This window comes from Choloepus didactylus, chromosome 9 (genome assembly GCF_015220235.1).
Source record: "Choloepus didactylus isolate mChoDid1 chromosome 9, mChoDid1.pri, whole genome shotgun sequence".
Taxonomy (NCBI): Eukaryota; Metazoa; Chordata; class Mammalia; order Pilosa; family Megalonychidae; genus Choloepus; species Choloepus didactylus.
Window position 1 is genome coordinate 98,882,123 of NC_051315.1, and position 17,642 is coordinate 98,899,764.

Below are 17,642 nucleotides of genomic sequence, written 5' to 3' on the forward strand. Positions count from 1 at the left end.
GACATGGTTTATTAATTTTCTTGGGGTATGGTAGGAACATATTGGAAGCAAAGTAGTTATTTTAGGTTATTTGTTTTCCTTAATCCATTGCTTTGTTTGAAATGTTGTGGGGTTTTTTTGGTTGTTGTTTGCCTGTTTGTTTTTAATTTTTTGATAAACAAAGTTAAAAAATTGAAAAAAAATCAGTAGAAAAATGGGAGTAAAAACTAAATGACAAATAGGGTGGGATGGGGGGATGGTTTGGGTATTCTTTTTTCACTTTTATTTTTTATTCTTATTCTGATTCTTTCTGATGTAAGGAAAATGTTCAGAAATAGATTGTGGTGATGAACGCATAACTATATGATCATACTGTGAACAGTTGATTGTATACCATGGATGACTGTATGGTTTGTGAACATATTTCAATAAAACTGAATTAAAAAAAAAAAAAAAACATCCCTCTCTTCTATTGCCAAAAAACAGTTGTCTTCCTTTCCAGTGTTGTTATTCTACCAAATTTTGGAATATTAAATAAGTGTACAATTGATACTCCAGAGGGAGAGAATAAAAAACATTACCTGATACACCGAGTACACTGTATACATCTAGTCATGATGGTCTTTACCAATGGCCCAATGTTCTTATCCTCCACAGCACGCTTCCCCTCTAAAAATCGGCTTCTATCACTTCCAAACATCATGGATTGGTCCTTAAGTAGATCACGAAAGAGTCAACCTATTGCTGCTAATGAAATTAAAACTTGAGACAATGAAAATGATTTATGAAATTAGATTACATACCTGCAAATCACATTCACCTCCCTGGTCACAAATAGGACAGTCCAGTGGGTGATTTGCTAATAAGAATTCCATCACACCTTCTCTGTATGGAAAATCATAATACATAAAATTACATAAATTGCTGGTACTAAAAATGATTTACATAAGGGCTATATAAATAATCTCCACTGATGTATGCTCTCTTACACAATTAGTGTTAATTTTATTATCAACAATACCAGTAACCCTTATTCTGGTAGTACTAGTTACACAATCTAAAAAATACTTACAGGAATCTAGGATAAAATGGCATTAGAGAATTTAGAAAATTGCGACTTTTAACCATACAAAATTATCAAAAGTTTCTGAATGGTCCTGTTGTAAACTTACAGCATCTCATTAAAAAAATCTCTAATTAAATAGTTCCTGCATGCATTCAAAACAAAACAAATACACATGAATACAAAACAAAAATAAATACAGACAGTGCCTACACAGTGAAGGGTGAAACCACTCTGCCCAACACACAAGTGCAATAATCTCAGCTCAGTAAGTCCCAGATTCACTGTTTGTCACATGTTAAGCAAGACATTGAACAGGGTTTTTACTGATGATTCCATTCTGGGTTCAAGACCATAAACTCCTGACTCACCTCCTCTAATGTCTATAACTCACTTCCACTGCCCCTAGCAGCTGAGTATACCAATTATTTAGGGTTTGATAATGAATTCTTGATCTCTAGGAAGGTCTAAATACTGAAATGTGCAATCTTCTGCTCCACGAAAGGTCACTACCAGGAGTAACAATATAGTACCTGGCTTTCTTAGACTTCTCTGAGTTTGTTAGGATATTCCAACCCTTCATTACTGGCATGGCACAAGCAGCTACAACCTGGAATTTCAATGGAAAAATCTTTCAATGGAAAATTTTTGTACCCCATATCCTTAATAACTGAACCAAATACATAAAAATATTAAATTATACATTTGAAAACAAGCAAAAAACAGTATTTCTCAAGACTGAATTTTAAAAATTTCATTCATATTCCTATTATGACTTAATCTGGTACCTTACAATAGAAATAAATACTACTTCTTAAGCTGATTCTAATAGTCAATGCAATCTTTCATAAGAGTTTCTGAAACAGAACATTAAAGAACTGTGCTTTGATCAGTAGGCACTACTGAATTAAAATTGTATAAGCCAAAATGCAATTAAAATGAAAGTCTTCACTGCCAACACTTCTCTCTAGTGAAAATGGAGTGGCATTAACTAATGCAAGATGTTAATAATAGAGTGGTATATGGAAACTTTATTTTATGCATGATTTTTCTGTAAATGTAACATCACTAATTAAAAAAAAGTGGAGTGGCATCAGCTACTGCGTATTTGACTTGTTTTTTATATCACCATCCAAAAATACTGATAGCTATAAGAAGTCATCTTTAATTTCTAAATCTGTTACAATTACATGGCACTTGCCTTTATAAAGCAGTTTCATTTCCAGCTTTGAAATGAAGAGACTCAATCACACAAAAAATATTATATCAAATGATAGAAGTAAAAATATAGGGCTAGACTCCAAATAAAGTTTGCTGCAATATTTAAAGTTTTCTACCTTCTACAGCATGGTGTGGAATTTTAGGTATCAAGTACCTTAGGCGCTTTCTCAATTTCAACAAGGCACATCCTGCAGTTTCCAGCAACAGATAACCTTTCATGGTAACAGAATCGAGGGATCTGCATGCCAACCTTCTCACAGGCCTAGAAGATAAAGTAAAAAAACTCTGCATAGAATCTCCTGACTTCACCATGGTCATTGCCTAAATCCAGGGAAAAAATTAAGCCACACTCTACCTATCTTATAACTCCTATCTACAAATATCTTTATCTTTGTCCATTCTTACTTCAGTCTCTGAAAAAACTTCCTGCCTCTGCTCTTAATCCCAAACCCTGTTTGCTCTGATGCTGCCTCTCTAACAATCCTCAGTATGCTCACAATTTATGTGGAGAAAAAAAAATGGATAAAGTATCCTCAAACTGTGCTAAAGATTTGACTCCTCATATAAATTCTGAACCACTGTTCACAAAGGAGGCACTCCCCTCGAACTCTGTCCTAGTGGTTTCATACAGTGACTTCCTCTATACCTACCTACCTTTCTTTGGATTAGAGATTCCATTTCACAAAGTCTTGCTGACTAAAATCCAGTTCTACTATCTTAAGACACCATATCCTTGGCTCCACAGACCCCACTCAGGACCTACACTCACATTATAACTAAAGCTCTTCCTAGTTCCTGTTTGCCTAGAGAAGGGGGATTAGTTCTGGGGCTCTGCTGTATGAACTATCACTCTCTCCATCTCTGCAAGCTCCTCCCTTCAGCCTATAAATGTGTTCAAATTTCCTCTACAGTTAGTTCTTCCATCCTCAGCCCTCACTCTAAAGCAATCTCTCATCAATCCCCAATGCCTTCACTATTTAGTCAACGAAAATGTACTAAGTGCTTCCTATGTGCTAGGTGCAGTGGAACAGTAGTGAACAAGACAGGCACTGTCCCAGCTTTCATACTAGCTTACATTCCATGATTACATCCAAATCCTCATCTATAGCCCTGACAGTTCCCCACTTCTCCAGGCTCCAGACTCTTTAAGGTGGCATTTGCATGTATGTTCTATAAGCATCTTAACCTCAACCTATTTCTTCCCCCTACTATATATTCCCAAATAAGCTAACAAAGCCAGAAAACCACCGCCCCCCTGACACAAAATCTTGTACTCTTCATCAATCCCAAAGTCCTTTGTCCTATCTAAATCTCATAAATCTTTTAATCTGTCTTCTTGTTTTCATTCCCACTAACTTAATTTAGGCTTTTTCATTTCTTGCTCCACTAATATAAGATATTCTTTCCTTGCCATTCATTATAGGTTTGCTATTCTCCAAACCATTATACTCTACAATCACTGTTACCCTGGCATTTTATTGCCTTGCTTATAATAGCCACCAGAACTCACCAATGGCCTAATTACAAGCTGGTTAACATGGCATATACCATCTTTCACGGCTGAAACTTCCCTACATCAATAATCTTATTTCTGTCATCATCTACTCAGTTCTTATATTCCATCATTACCAAACTACTTGAAGCTTCCTAAACACAACAAGCTATTTTCCTTAGCTAATTATTTTTTCACAGGAAATGTACATCCCTCCTTACCCAAATATAAATACCTTTAAAACATAAGAATGCCCTCCAGAGTGACCTCTCGACTTCATTAGAAATCTCTCAGCCACTGAAACTTTATTTTGTTTCATTTTGCTTCCCCCTTTTGGTCAAGACCTCCTCTGGGATTACCTGAGATGCCCCTGGGTATCTCTTTCTACCACTTCCTATCTCTGCCAAAATACTCTCCACTGTACCTTGTTATATGGTATTATAGTTACTATTTACATGTTTACTCCTGGGAGATATCTAAAAATGACTACTGAAATGTACAAAGAACAAAGAACATTCCATGTAGGTGGAATGAAGCATTACTTCTCATGACCAAGAAATAAGAGGAATTTGGAAAAATTAAATATTTAAAGCATAAATTCAAGAAAGTATTATCCTCCATTTACCTCCTTTGTAGAACACATTTACAGAAATGTTGCTAAAAATAGAAAACTTACATGAAATGAAAACATCAAGCTGGCCCACAGGAAACAAAGGTTATCTTTTTCATAAACTTACCTATAGCAAATAATAGTTTATTTTAGATAATTTCAAATTTCTTAGTGGGTACTCATTAAGTAAAACAAAATAACTGCCAAGCTTCACTAAGAATTCCAGAAACAAATAAATGATAGCTTACTTTGAAATGCCAAGACTTAAAATCAAACTTATTTTCATACAATTTTGTTATCTATAATTCTTTTATGAGGATTCATCGAGGAACTCTGAAAATTTTAGAAGTAAATAAACAGTATTTAAAAAAACCAGTATTTTAAAAAACCAGAACACTCTCATACAAATAAAGAATTAGAATATATGCCTACTTGGAGGACAGTCGTTCCTGGTTCCACCATGACAGACTGACCATCAACAAATACTTCAATCAAGTTGCTTGCTGCTGTGGTAGCTGTTCGGGGCACTGACCATCAAAAGTATTGAGGTGAAAAACATTAAGAGTTGAAATTATTATAGCAGAAGATAATAGATTAATTCTAACACACAAGCCTACAGTTTTTCTTCATTTTACTCCATTTCCTTCTGGTTTTCTATATGCAAACTTAAAATATTGAATTAGAAAAAAAAGGTTTTACAGTATTAAATACTATATAGAATATAGTTGTCTACTTTTAATAATTTAATCTGAAACTTTTAATACCATTGAAAATATGCTCATGGGAAGACTACTTTTCTAAAACAGAATGACTGTGCTTTTTTTATTTTGGCATTGTTGGGCAGTTCTTACTACATTTTACTCTATGATAATTTCTGTAAATATCTAAGGTAAAGTTATATTTTGAAAATTATCCTATTCAACTTGGATCATTTGTTTCTACTTTTATTTAAAACTAATGATGTGTTTAGGTCTTGCAAGAAACATTTCATAGACCTATGAATTTACAAAGATAGAAAGTCTAGTAGGCACAAATGCAGACTTAAAAAAAAACTCACCACATCCTTTAGGTGGCTTAGCAAGGCCTGCTAAGGCTCTTCTTACAGGTATCCTTAACATTCTGCTAAAAATAAACCAGAATTACTATAGGAAATAAAAACACCTAATCCAAAACTTTTTGGTAATATTTTATATTTTAAAGTATCTTATGATTTTAAAGCACTTCACATATATTATGTCCCTGAATTTTCTCAAGTCCTGATCTTTTGCCTCAAATGCTGTAAATGACATTACTCAGTCTCAGATAGAATAACTGGTTTGTACGATGTCATGGACCTAAAAAAGGAGGAGCTAGTGTATAAACCTAGTACTTCTGATTCTAAGTAAAAGGCAGTTTTGTTGTTGTTGCTATTTTAATTATAAAGAAACAATCAAACCTAAACCCTACTAAATAGTAAAATGAACTGCAAGAATAAAGGTGAATTTATCATTAATGGCTATGTAAAATTAAGTCTACTTTTTTTGTCCTCATTCCTATCAACATGTTTGTGAGACATTCTGAGCCAGTTCATAAGCCTAAGCCTCTCAGGAATCTTGAGTGGCACCCCCTATGCTAAGTAGTACATTTATTTTACAGATTTCAAATTATGTGTTTATATGCATTTCTACCCTCACTGTATTATGAACTCCTTGAATCTTTCTATCTTCATCACCTATTCTGAAGCCTGACATACAAGAAGCTCAAAAACAGTGGTTCTCAACCAGAACAATTTTGCCCCCAAGGGGACATCTGGCAACATGTGGAGACATTATTGGTTGTCACAGTTGGGGGGAAGTTATTGGCATCTAGCAGATAGAGGCTAGGATGCTGCTCAACATCCTACAATGCACAGGACAGTGCCCCACAACAAAGAATTATTCCTACTAAAGCGTCAATACTGCTGAAGTTGAGAAAGTATTTTAAATTTAGTATCCTATTTTAAAAGGACTGTTGAATTACAGAAATAAATGGGAGCAGATTATATAGAGAACACCACTTAAAAATATACATAGATGAAGAGAAAAAAAGTTAACTGAATTTTTAGGGTTTTTAGTCCACTCACTTGATCATATGGGGTAAGCAACCAAAATTATAATTTTTCATTCGGAAGTTTTAAAAGTATTAAAAATGCAAATTATGTGATGATAGAATGTTATCAACATAAGAAAATCAACAGTAAAGAGAGAGGAAAACAGAATGTAGGTTTTAAGCACAAAGCATTACATACGTACTGTAGATGATGTATTAAGAAAAATTTCATTAATTCAAACTTCATTAATTTCATTACTTCGTTAACTCATTAATGTGTGCCACTGAATTTGCAGAGGTTGAGTCTGTCACTTACTAGTGATTGATTTTTTAGTGAGCCAGAGTTTCTGATTGTTTATAAAGCAGGGGGAAAACAATATGTTCTAGGTATATGTGTAATTAGTAGAAGCACAATAAATGTCAGTTAAAACTGAATTCAATTTAGGTACTACTGGGCCTCAAAGATCAGTTTTAGAGTGCTCTTTCTTTGTACTGCTTCTCTTTAATACCAGCACACACTGTGTATATATTCCATTTACTACAAACTGTAGATAAATCAATTTTAGTGTCTACTAGACTGCAAGCTCCTTAAGGACAACAAATGGTGCACTTAGATCATTTCCCTTTTCTGATGACCTAACATAGTGTCCTTAGGTATCCTAAACCATAAATAGTCTTATCATCAAGTCCCAGAAAGAACGCCTGTCCTATTAAAAACTATTGATGTCAGATATAAAGGTAAACCTGAATACAATACCACCTCAATAGTTGCTAACTTAAAAGTGCTGACAGATCCTAAATCAACATTTGGTATCTTCATAACAACAATTTTTTTTAAATTAATACTAGTATTTTGTTTCACTCCTGTAAAAAAACAAAAAAAAGTGCCCACTTTAGCTAGGAAATCAACCTGAACTATGCTGCTGTTGAACACCCAGGGTCAAACCCAACAGGGCATACATAGTCCCAACACAAGAAATACAGACTTGCAAAACTCTAAGATATGCCTTGCACCTATTTACCACATAGGAACTGAAATAATTGTCTCCCTTAGAAGGGAAAATGTTACTGACCAAAAATTAGACTAGATATATCTGGAATAGGGACTATTCTTTTCCATATGTACAGCACAATAATGTATATACACCTATACACATATACTTACATACATACATATATATACATATACACACACCCTTCCATATATTCCATTATTCTCCAGATACATCCTGCATCCTTCCACTTTTCTCACTTTTAAACTACCACTCTATTCCAAGCCACCACCACCCCTTACCTGGACTATTGACAATAGCCTCTTAACAGGTATTCCGGCTTCCACCCAGATCTTCCAGCCCCTTCCTTCTTACTGGCCGTTACCCTAACTGAAATGCCCTTCCCTCAGATCTTTCCGGCCCCTCCTCATCCAAGTCTTGGCTTAAAAACCATTCCTTGGGAGATTCTCCTTGGCCAACCTATCTAAAATTTCCCAATTACTTTCCAGTCATATCACCCCATTTTCTTTTCCTTCATGGACTCATTTCTGGAGTTCAATAACTATTTGCTGAATTAATTTCATCTCCACTTTCTGGTCGTAATTTATAAGCACCATCTTTCTGGAATTAAAAAGTGGAGATGCTCTTATAACACTCCGCAACGCGGTGAAAAGAACATCCCACCAACACCGACCTTTATGTGCATTCACCAAAAACTTCACCCTTTACATTTTCTATACTGTCAATTCATTTTTGAACAGTTGTGCTCCACCATCTTACAGTATGTATTAGAACCCAGTACTTTAAACAACATAGCTTTGTGATTCTCAGTGCCGACCCTGGGTTAACTTTTTAAACTTCTCCTAACTCTGTTTCCCCCCATCAGTGAAAGAGATAAATAGTATTACCCATCGCCGGCAACGGACAAAACAAAAACAAACAAACAAACAAACAAAACAAGATGCATGCGCGGCTGCTAATGCAACAGCCGCCAAACAATGTTTGCAATGTACCAGGTAAATGGAAATTTGGGAGAAAATGCTTATGTTTTAGGCCTAAGCCACTGACACAGTATTCCACTCTCGGGGAACCAATTGGCCGCCTCCGCTGGGAGAAAAATGTCTTGAAATTCTGCTGCAGAGGTAAGGTCACCCACACGCCTGCATTCGGGCCTGCGCTCCCAAGGCTCTCTTGATCCTCCTCTTCTCTTCTCCACGAGTCCAAAGACCATGGCTAACAGTTACTACCTGCCTGCTCAGCGGGGTTCCCCAGACGTCGGGCGGGACCCGCCGCCCAGTCAAGGACAAGAGGAGAAAGAGTCACCTGGGTCAAAGAAAACATCTCCGTCAAGAAATAAACCCCTGACCAAGGCATTGCAGCCATCCACTTAAACACGACCTCACCTTCTCCCCGGAGCCGCAAAGGCTACTCTGCTGAACGGGAAGGTCCACACCGACCCTCTCAGACGCCGGGGCCGCAAACTCAATATGGCGGCCTTGGTTAATTCTGTCAGCCGGGCCTGTAGAACGGGAAGCCGGGAGGGACTAGACGCACCAGATTCGACACTTTTCCGCTTGGGTCAAGCTCGGCAATCTCCGTCAATTTGACAGGGGGCGGAGCGGAAGGCGAACCAGCAAGGAGGAGGCAGGGGCGGGGAGGACAGCTTGCACCGGTAGTTCCGCCGGAAGCAGCCGGGAAACCCCCAGCCGAGCGTCTTCGGTCATCTCCGGCGCCTCGAGGAGCGGTTCCGGTAATTTTGAAGCGCCGCGGAGGTACGAATTTAAGAAATGCTCCTTTTATTAATTTATTGCCAAACACATGGAAAGGCTCACGGACAATTCCTCGGCCACTTATCTGAGAGTTTCCAATTTTTACGTTGAAGAATATGAGAAGTAACGTACTTTGACCTTTAACCTTCGGCCGGGTAGTAGTGGAGGGAAACGCCTCCGACTCTATATAAGGAATTTCCCGGCCTTTCGTGGCCCTTTTTTTTCTCTCAGTGCTCGGCGTAGACTGCATGCTCTCCTTTTTTCCTCCGCTGCTGCCCAGTTCCCGGATACAGCCGTCGCCATGGGTTTCGGAGACCTGAAAAGCGCAGCCGGCCTCCAGGTGCTCAACGATTACTTGGCGGATAAGAGCTACATCGAGGGGTGAGCTCTCAAAGGAAAGAGAGGGAACGTGTCGGTTTGGGGCGGGCCGAGTACTGTCGGGGACACGTGGCATAGCCCCCTCTGCGGCAAAGAGAAGGCCGGGACCGAATGCTTTTTTGAGGGTGGGGCGGAAAACCTCGCTTTTCTGTCACCCCCGAGGCTGCCGTGTGGTGCGAGCTCGGGGGTGGGTAGGGTTCTGGGGAAGAAGGGTTTTCCATCTTGCTTGACTCAGTCAAATTTTTCCGCATCTTGGGTCATTTAATAAAGGTTTGCCGTGTTTTATATGCCCGTAGAAGGAGCTACGTTAGAGGTTGTAGTCCTTGAGACTCTATTCAGTGGCAGGTGTTAACTCACTGTAGCGTGGCGAATAATAGATATGGTTCCTGTTCTTAAAAAGTTTATTTAAAAAATGAAGTAGGCTAGGTAACCCAGTTATAAATGGAGGCGGTCCCACTAATTAATTTGGCTGATGTGGCGTTTGCGATTTATGTGCTGGAATTTGTGCCTTTCATTTTTTTAAGGCGTGTTTAATTTTCTTTTTATTGGCAGCTATGTGCCATCACAAGCAGATGTGGCAGTATTTGAAGCAGTCTCCAGCCCACCACCTGCCGACTTGTATCATGCCCTACGTTGGTATAATCACATCAAGTCTTATGAAAAGGAAAAAGCCAGGTAAAACTATCTTTGTCTGAGAATATAATGCTCCCTAAACCAGGATTTTCACATTACAAGATTGGGCCCACACTGAGTTAGTTTTGTTGGAATATATTGTAAGATAAATTTCTTTGTGAGGCCGAGAGACTGAAGTCCTCCATTTTTTCACAGAACAGGTAGAACATGGACAACAGCAATTCAACTTTCCCCCACACTGCCCTGCCAGTGTTCGTGGACCCTGACCTGGGGGGGCCACCTCTGGGGTGAGAGGGTGGCTCATTCATTCAGTCCTTGGCCATTCTTCTGAAACTGCCAGCAAGGGTGGAAGTTTGGGGAAGTGGACTCCAGTTCACTAAGAATGGAACTGAGCATACTTAATGAAATCTCAAAAAGAAATGTTCATACTGAAAGAGTAAATCATAGTGAGTATTGAATATAATGTCTCACATGGTACTAATGTTTGTTGGGTGAGGAGTTGAACATATAGAAGTATTTACCTGGGAGTGTGTTAAAAGGGTAAATTTCTTAGTACAAAAGGAGGGGATCTATTTGAGTAGTGATGGTAACAAGTTCTAGTGTATTGTCTGGAAAAGGACATTATCCCAACCAGACAGTGGTTGAATTTGAATTTTTTTCAAGCCTGCCAGGAGTGAAAAAAGCTTTGGGCAAGTATGGCCCGGCTGATATGGAAGACACCACCGGAAGTGCAGCTGCAGATAGTAAAGATGATGATGACATTGACCTTTTTGGATCCGATGATGAGGAGGTATGTCATCTTCTGAGAGCATAAATTGATAGGTAATAATAGAGCATTGTGCTTTAAGCACAGGCTTTCTAGCCAAATTCTGTGGATCTGAATTGTGGCTTCACCTCTTTATTTACCTGTGTTTTTGTTATTAATGGTTACATGATGAATAAAATCAAATCACCATCTTTCGGCTGAGCTCGTGATGGATTTGCTTTTTTTCTGATAAAGCAGGTCTGTTTATTTTTTGATGACCCTACCTACTTTAAGCTGAGGAACAACTAGCTTTGTGAAACATATTAAAATTTTCTTCACAGGAAAGTGAAGAAGCTAAGCAGCTGAGGGAAGAACGCCTTGCCCAGTATGAGTCAAAGAAAGCCAAAAGTACGTCATCTTATAATTTGTATTTATTTAACTTTATTCTTTTCATAATAATGATGTGAGGAATCTTTCTAAGCTTGACCTCACAATAATTTCCTCTACATTCGTTGAATAGATTCACTATTTAAAAACCTTCCCTAGAGTCTTCCTCATAAAATTTCCACAGCTACTGGTCTGCAGCTGTTCTTATGGTAGCAGTTGTGGCATTCCTCTGTGGGAAAGAAACTGTTACACAGTTAAATACCTCTTTCTTAGCAAAACAGAAAGTGGGCATGTGTGTGACAGACAAAGGATATATGAAATAGCTTATTTAGTTAAGAAGATAGTCCATTTTGAAACAAAATAGATTTTTTATGTGTAATGGACAGAAGTGAAAAGGTATAATTGATTGTTTGAATAATGCTGTTTCTTGTACTTTTTTTAGAACCTGCACTTGTTGCCAAATCTTCCATCTTACTAGATGTGAAGCCTTGGGATGATGAGACAGATATGGCAAAATTGGAAGAGTGCGTCAGAAGCATTCAAGCAGACGGCTTGGTCTGGGGCTCTTGTGAGTTTAGTCTTTGGTTTTTTGAAATTGGCATCTGGAATTTGCATGTGGTTTCAACCTTTGCCAATTAACATGATTTTCCTAGCTTTTTAAAATAATTTTTTATTTTTTAGCTAAACTAGTTCCGGTGGGATATGGAATAAAGAAACTTCAGATACAGTGTGTAGTTGAAGATGATAAAGTTGGAACAGATATGCTGGAGGAGCGGATAACTGCTTTTGAGGATTATGTGCAGTCCATGGATGTTGCTGCTTTCAACAAGATCTAAAATCCATCGTGGATCATTGCACTTAAATAAAAGTTTGAAAAACAGCCTTTGTCTTGGCTCTTGAGTCTGTTAAGTGGAGAAGTGAAAGAATTCATGGCCAGGTAGTTAATAAATAATTGGTTAAGTACTCTTAGACATTTAGCCAGAAATGGAAGAAACTACATATTAAAAATGTAATATCTATACTATGAATATAGGTAGATGTTGAGTAGATTTTAATTAAATCAATAGAAATAGACTCAATCTTAGCACGTTGAACTGTTGATACCCACTTGTAATGCCCTGAGCAATGCATAATACCAGTTTTACCACAGTACGATTAGTTTTCATATTTGCCTTGTTTTAAAAACTAATATTAGAGAAGTAAATTTCACTTTATGGGAATATATGTATCACAAGTTTTGATTTTAAAATAGCCCTGTAGTTTTATTATGGTTCAGATTTTGGGCTTTGTAAGAGATTACAAAGTTATTTAGTACCTAAGCTGGTTTTCATCAAAATGGTAATGTTAGGCAGACCCTATGGAATCATGGGAAATTAATTCATGTAAAGCTTTCAGGACAGTATCAGCCATGTAGTGACGAATGTCAATTTTTTGTAGGATAGTGAATGAAGCCCTTGGAAATGAAGTGAGGGGATTAAATGAGCTAGGACTGCATTTCTAGTTGAGTAACTGATTGAAGTGGCTGAGTTGATCATTTGTTTGTAATCCAGCATCTTCAAATTTGCATTCTTTATTGGGAAATTCGGTGTTAAGTGCTATGAGATGGGACATCAATGCTATTGGAGGACACCTAATCCAGAGCAATCAGGTCAGGGAAGGTGATCCAGAATTTGTCACCAACTAGAGCCATATATCAGCATGGATGTTGCAAATTATAAAGTTGACTGTTAAAAACAGTGAGCACCTGTTCTAAGTGCCCAGGTTGGGAATGTATGTGCTGGGAGAGCAGTTATGTAGTTTATTGGTTCTCAGGTTTTGATCAGGTGCTTAGGTGTGGAGGTGGGACATTTTATTTGGATTTAAAAATCGGATTGAACCTATTTGGCTGGGGGAGGTGGGGACTTCAATACTGAGATGAGCCTGTAGATAATGCACTAGGATGAGGATAGTATGTTTAGTCAAGTATGGGAAACTACTATAAATGTTCATTTGGGGGTAGATATGAAATTTGGTTATTTTTCTTAACAGTAGTTTTTGTAAAAAGAGTGGGAACAAGTCCCTCCTAATTTTGTAGATACGGGCAAAAGAGTAAATGGTTTGTTATATGCCGACATTTTTATGGCAGAACAAGATTGTGCTGATACCTTCCCCTCAATCTAGTTTGTTTTACATTGTGGCTACCTTGAGCATGAGCAATTGTGTAAAATCTAAAGAAAATTTATTTAATCAGACATCTGTGTATTCAATAAAATCTTCACTAAACAATATTTAGTCCTACCGTAAAATCACTGGAGAAAATTTTAGGTTGTCAGTATCATGAGAGTCAGCAGAGGGCAGCACTTCATCTCAAGAACCAGAGAGCCTGAGGATTTGGGAAATGGCAAAATACTGTATTTACTGCTAGATAGAGGTTTAGTAACTAGTGAATGGTAACCAAAAACTAATTCACAATCATTGACATATTAAGAGGGTTGAGTACCAAATAGCTTGGCCAAAGTGTTAAGTATTAACAAAAATTGTTAATGATAAAAATAATTTTAATGCTATCTTTTAATTTCATTTAAAAAATAGATAATATTTCAACATAGTTAGAAATTCCAGAGGCTATATAGTGAAGTCCCCTTTTCCCTAGGTCTCTAGTTCACCTCCATGAAAGCAACCAATGTTAATCAGGTTCTTAGTTCTTTCCAGAGCTACTCTAAAGCATTAAGAAGTCAGTTGCATAATCCATTGTCTTATAATTTATTTAACTAATATATTGATTGTACTTGTAGGTTGCTTTCAGTCTTTTGCTCTTACGAATAATGCTGCAGTAGAAAACCTTGAATATATGCCATTTGCATGTGAGCCAGTATACTGAATGAACTGTTTTTGAACCAGTGAGTCAGAAGACATGTTTATATGCTTATTTTTCTGTTTCTGTCTTTGGATTGGAAGGAAAGTAAAGACAGAAAAAATAAGAGATCCTTCATTTTAGTATGCCCCATACGTGATTATAGTAACTCTGAAATCTTATTTTTTCATGTCTTGTTTAGCATCTCTAGCACAGTGCTGGAGACAATGTGAAAACTTCAGTATGATTTCGATGCTATAAAGGATACAAAAGAGAAGAAAATCACTATAGGAGGGTGTTAAAACACAAAATTGTGAAGAGTAAACGTTACACTGTGATTAAACAAGTACTCTAAAAGTTTGGAGGGTCAGAGAAGGTGGGAGTTTTTTGGCGGAATTGATATTTGAGCTGAATGGACTTTAATGAGTAATTTGTGAAAAAAAAAAAAAAAAACTAGAACCTTCCAGGAGGATTTGAAAGGCAGAAAGAGTATCATGATTTAGGAGGCATGATTTGGCTGGACTTTGCAGTGTTTAGTTGGGATTACATAGGGTGGGGTTGTAGAGGCATTTGAAATACAGGCTGGCTTATAAATTTGAACCTCATAAGCCAGAGAGTGACAAGATAAAGGTGGAATGTTAATCTGGTGATGGTAGGAATGGAAGCAGGGAGATCAAGAGATTTATAATCTAACATAAATGGAAATGGCAAATTAAATTACGGCATGTACTCAATGGAAATTTTTTAAACAACATAATTAAGAAAGTAATTATGCTCAAATACTATTGACTATCACTATGAAAAAATATGTTTATGGACCAAAACACAAGTATAAAAGTTCACATTTGCATTTTAGGATATTGGGATGGTTTTTTTTCCCCAAACAAGTGCAATCTGGCAATGGCAATTATTGTCCCTAGAATAAAAAACTAAAAAAATTATGTGCCCCATATGCATTATCTAATTTGTATATCATTATAAGCCTGCGAATAAGACAGACACTTATCATTTACGGATGAGGAAGCTGAACTCTGAAAGATGACTTGCTCGAGATTATTCAACTAAGTGCAAGGGGGCAGCTCAATGCAGGGCTTCTCTCAAAGTTACAGGCCAGATAATGTGTTGTCAGTAGAATGGGGAAAGTTCTTCATCCCTGCTTTTCGACAGTTTTATACTTGTTTCATCAGTTTAATCCCAGCTTTGTACCCCCACCCAGGGAGGGTGGGAAGATAACATCACACCGAGGAAATTTTAAATGAAAATTGAGACTGACAGACATTCTCTAACTACCTGCTGTGTATGGATTACAATAGTTGCATTCAGGAAATTTCCCAAATGAGGGTCTGTTACATTGAAGAAATATAAAATACTTAGTGAATTAAAGCCACATTCTTTAGGCCTTCTGTAGTTGGTTCTGATGCCAAATTATGGGCCTTCTATCTTCACCATGTCCCTATAAAATAGGACTGTTCTTTCTTTTCTGCACACAGCCAATGTTTTCCAACCTCTGAATATTTGCTCTTGCTGTGCCACCTACCTGAAATAGCCTCTTTTCTCACCTCCACTTGTTAAAACTGTAATCATTCTTCAAGGTGGCACTTCAAATACCTCTTTCAAATAGGCTTCTTTCATCCTACTCCTTCCCCACACCTTGCAGTCTCTTAGCACATAATGCTTCTTTTATAACATTTATAAATTCTCCTGATTTAAAATTTTTTGTGTAGTTCACTTATTCTTCCTGTGAGATTTTTATGTTCATTCAAGAGGAAAAGGGATCTAACATTTGCAGAGCAACTATGTCAAAACATGCCTGGTATTTAATTGAATAAGTATATACCAGTTAATATGTATCAAGTATTCACAGGGCTAAGCACTGCTCTAAGTGCTTTACATTCATTAACTCATTTAATTTTCACAATAACACTATGTGAGGTACTACTATTGTTATACCCATTTTACAGTGTATAAAGTTGAATTAACTTAGCTAAAGACAGAGATAGAATGTTTTGGGACCATGATTCAAATCCAGACATCCTGTCTTCAGAGCCCAGGTTCATAACTGTTACAGATATTTCCATCTTATATAATCTTCACCAGCAAACCCATGAGATGGTCATTTCCACATTTTACAGATAAGGAATCTGAGGCAAAGTAAGTAGCCCAAGTCACAATGAGCTGAAGTAAGAGTTTGTGAATATAGGAAAGAGAAAAGGAATGGACAAACTGATTCTGCTTTGGCTGTATTGGAGAAGTTTATGGACTGCAACCTGCTAAATAAAGCATAAGTTGATCTCAGAGGGATTCTTTTCTATTCCTGTGTATTGTAGGTGAATAAAATACAATGAAAAATTAAAAAAAAAATCTTAATGTTGTCACCCACAGATAATCACTGTTAACACTTTACTATGTTTCATTCCAGATTTTAGGATTAAGGGGAGTTTTCTATCCCATGTGGACCCAGTACAAACTTCCTTTAAGGCTGGGTTGGGAGCCTGTCTCACATTTGGCACTTTTATTTTCCATTATGATGTAAGACCCAAATTTTTTGGCTGAAAGGAAAATAAATGTTTAAATTTTAACTTTCTCCCAACAAGAAACAAGCTTAGATTTCAGTAGGAAAAATTTAGATTATTTGGCTGAAGTTCTGGGATATCACTCCTGTCAATCTTAAAGGAAACGATGGAACCTCTCTTCCAGTTCTAAAAACAATGTGGACGTGTCTATAGTGACTGGAATGCTTTGCAAGGAGTCTGTCTGCTTGCTACAAGAGGTGTCACCAGGCTTTTGAAAGAAGAGAAAAAGAAGTTCAAACTAGAGAGCCTACACTTATTGCTGTGACTTAATTTGCTTTATGAAAAACAATTTGCTTTTTGAATTGCTCCTTGAGTTTTGAATATTTTACGATTTGGAAAATAATATAAAACCAGGAATTTCAACTCAGAAGTTGGCATCTGTTAAACCTAAGAGTTAGTGTACTTCAAGTATTCTTCAGTTGGGACTTCTGAGTCATTAAAGAGTTCACTGGCATTTCAATTACTATAGATATCCCTTTGCAGGAAGTTAGTTCTGTAAGTTATATTGCAGTTATTTCTGATTTCTTAATACTGTTAAAAAGTGTTCTAACACTTCACACTTTTTAGCAATGAGAAAAGGTCCCTGTTGTTTACAAGCATTCTGCTTTCAGCTGCATAAGTTTGAAGCTGCTGATGGGGAAGACAACTTTTAAAGTATTAATATATAAGTCAGAGTTCATATTTTTTCTTCTGGGACCACAGTGAACACCAGCAAGCAAGTGACTGACTTCCTCCTCCAATGCAGGTCCCTGGGAAGGAGGTGCTCCATAATAGGATTCATCACCCTTCATTGACTTTGTGTTTAGAATTATAAAACATGAATGATAAAACATGAGCACTCCAAGGGCACTGACCATTATCTAGGCCACTAGCCCTCATCCAACAGGAGAGGAGAAGTAA

The 17,642-nt window shown here is 37.2% G+C and overlaps 2 protein-coding genes and 2 non-coding genes across 6 annotated transcripts in view; 3 read left to right on the plus strand and 1 right to left on the minus strand.

Annotated features, from left to right (window-relative positions):
• NDUFS1 (NADH:ubiquinone oxidoreductase core subunit S1) overlaps positions 1-9,025 on the minus strand; it is a 43,047-nt gene extending 34,022 nt beyond the window's left edge. Inside the window, exons 1-8 of one of the 3 annotated variants that reach the window (XM_037850074.1) lie at positions 8,828-9,025; positions 8,493-8,747; positions 5,423-5,484; positions 4,798-4,892; positions 2,418-2,525; positions 1,576-1,652; positions 783-864; positions 561-691 (exon numbers count right to left, since the gene is read on the minus strand). In XM_037850074.1, coding sequence (XP_037706002.1) covers positions 561-691; positions 783-864; positions 1,576-1,652; positions 2,418-2,525; positions 4,798-4,892; positions 5,423-5,483 — 554 coding nt within the window. In that variant the 5' untranslated portion in view covers position 5,484; positions 8,493-8,747; positions 8,828-9,025. Of the gene's footprint in view, positions 1-560; positions 692-782; positions 865-1,575; positions 1,653-2,417; positions 2,526-4,797; positions 4,893-5,422; positions 5,488-8,492; positions 8,748-8,827 lie in introns of all 3 variants that reach the window. The other 2 variants (XM_037850072.1, XM_037850071.1) reach the window with 2 other exon arrangements.
• A 154-nt stretch (positions 9,026-9,179) lies between these two features.
• On the plus strand, positions 9,180-12,216 carry EEF1B2 (eukaryotic translation elongation factor 1 beta 2). The gene is made up of 7 exons (XM_037850075.1): positions 9,180-9,196; positions 9,425-9,574; positions 10,124-10,246; positions 10,868-10,994; positions 11,291-11,357; positions 11,779-11,904; positions 12,018-12,216. The coding sequence occupies exons 2-7, from the start codon at positions 9,495-9,497 to the stop codon at positions 12,170-12,172; spliced, it is 678 nt and encodes a 225-aa protein (XP_037706003.1). The 5' UTR covers positions 9,180-9,196; positions 9,425-9,494; the 3' UTR covers positions 12,173-12,216.
• Positions 11,128-11,207, plus strand: LOC119545028. Its single transcript, XR_005219010.1, has one exon. It is a non-coding gene; the product is annotated as a small nucleolar RNA SNORD51 (small nucleolar RNA).
• LOC119545031 lies at positions 11,513-11,645 on the plus strand. The gene has a single exon (XR_005219012.1). It is a non-coding gene; the product is annotated as a small nucleolar RNA SNORA41 (small nucleolar RNA).
• Positions 12,217-17,642: the final 5,426 nt, after the last annotated feature.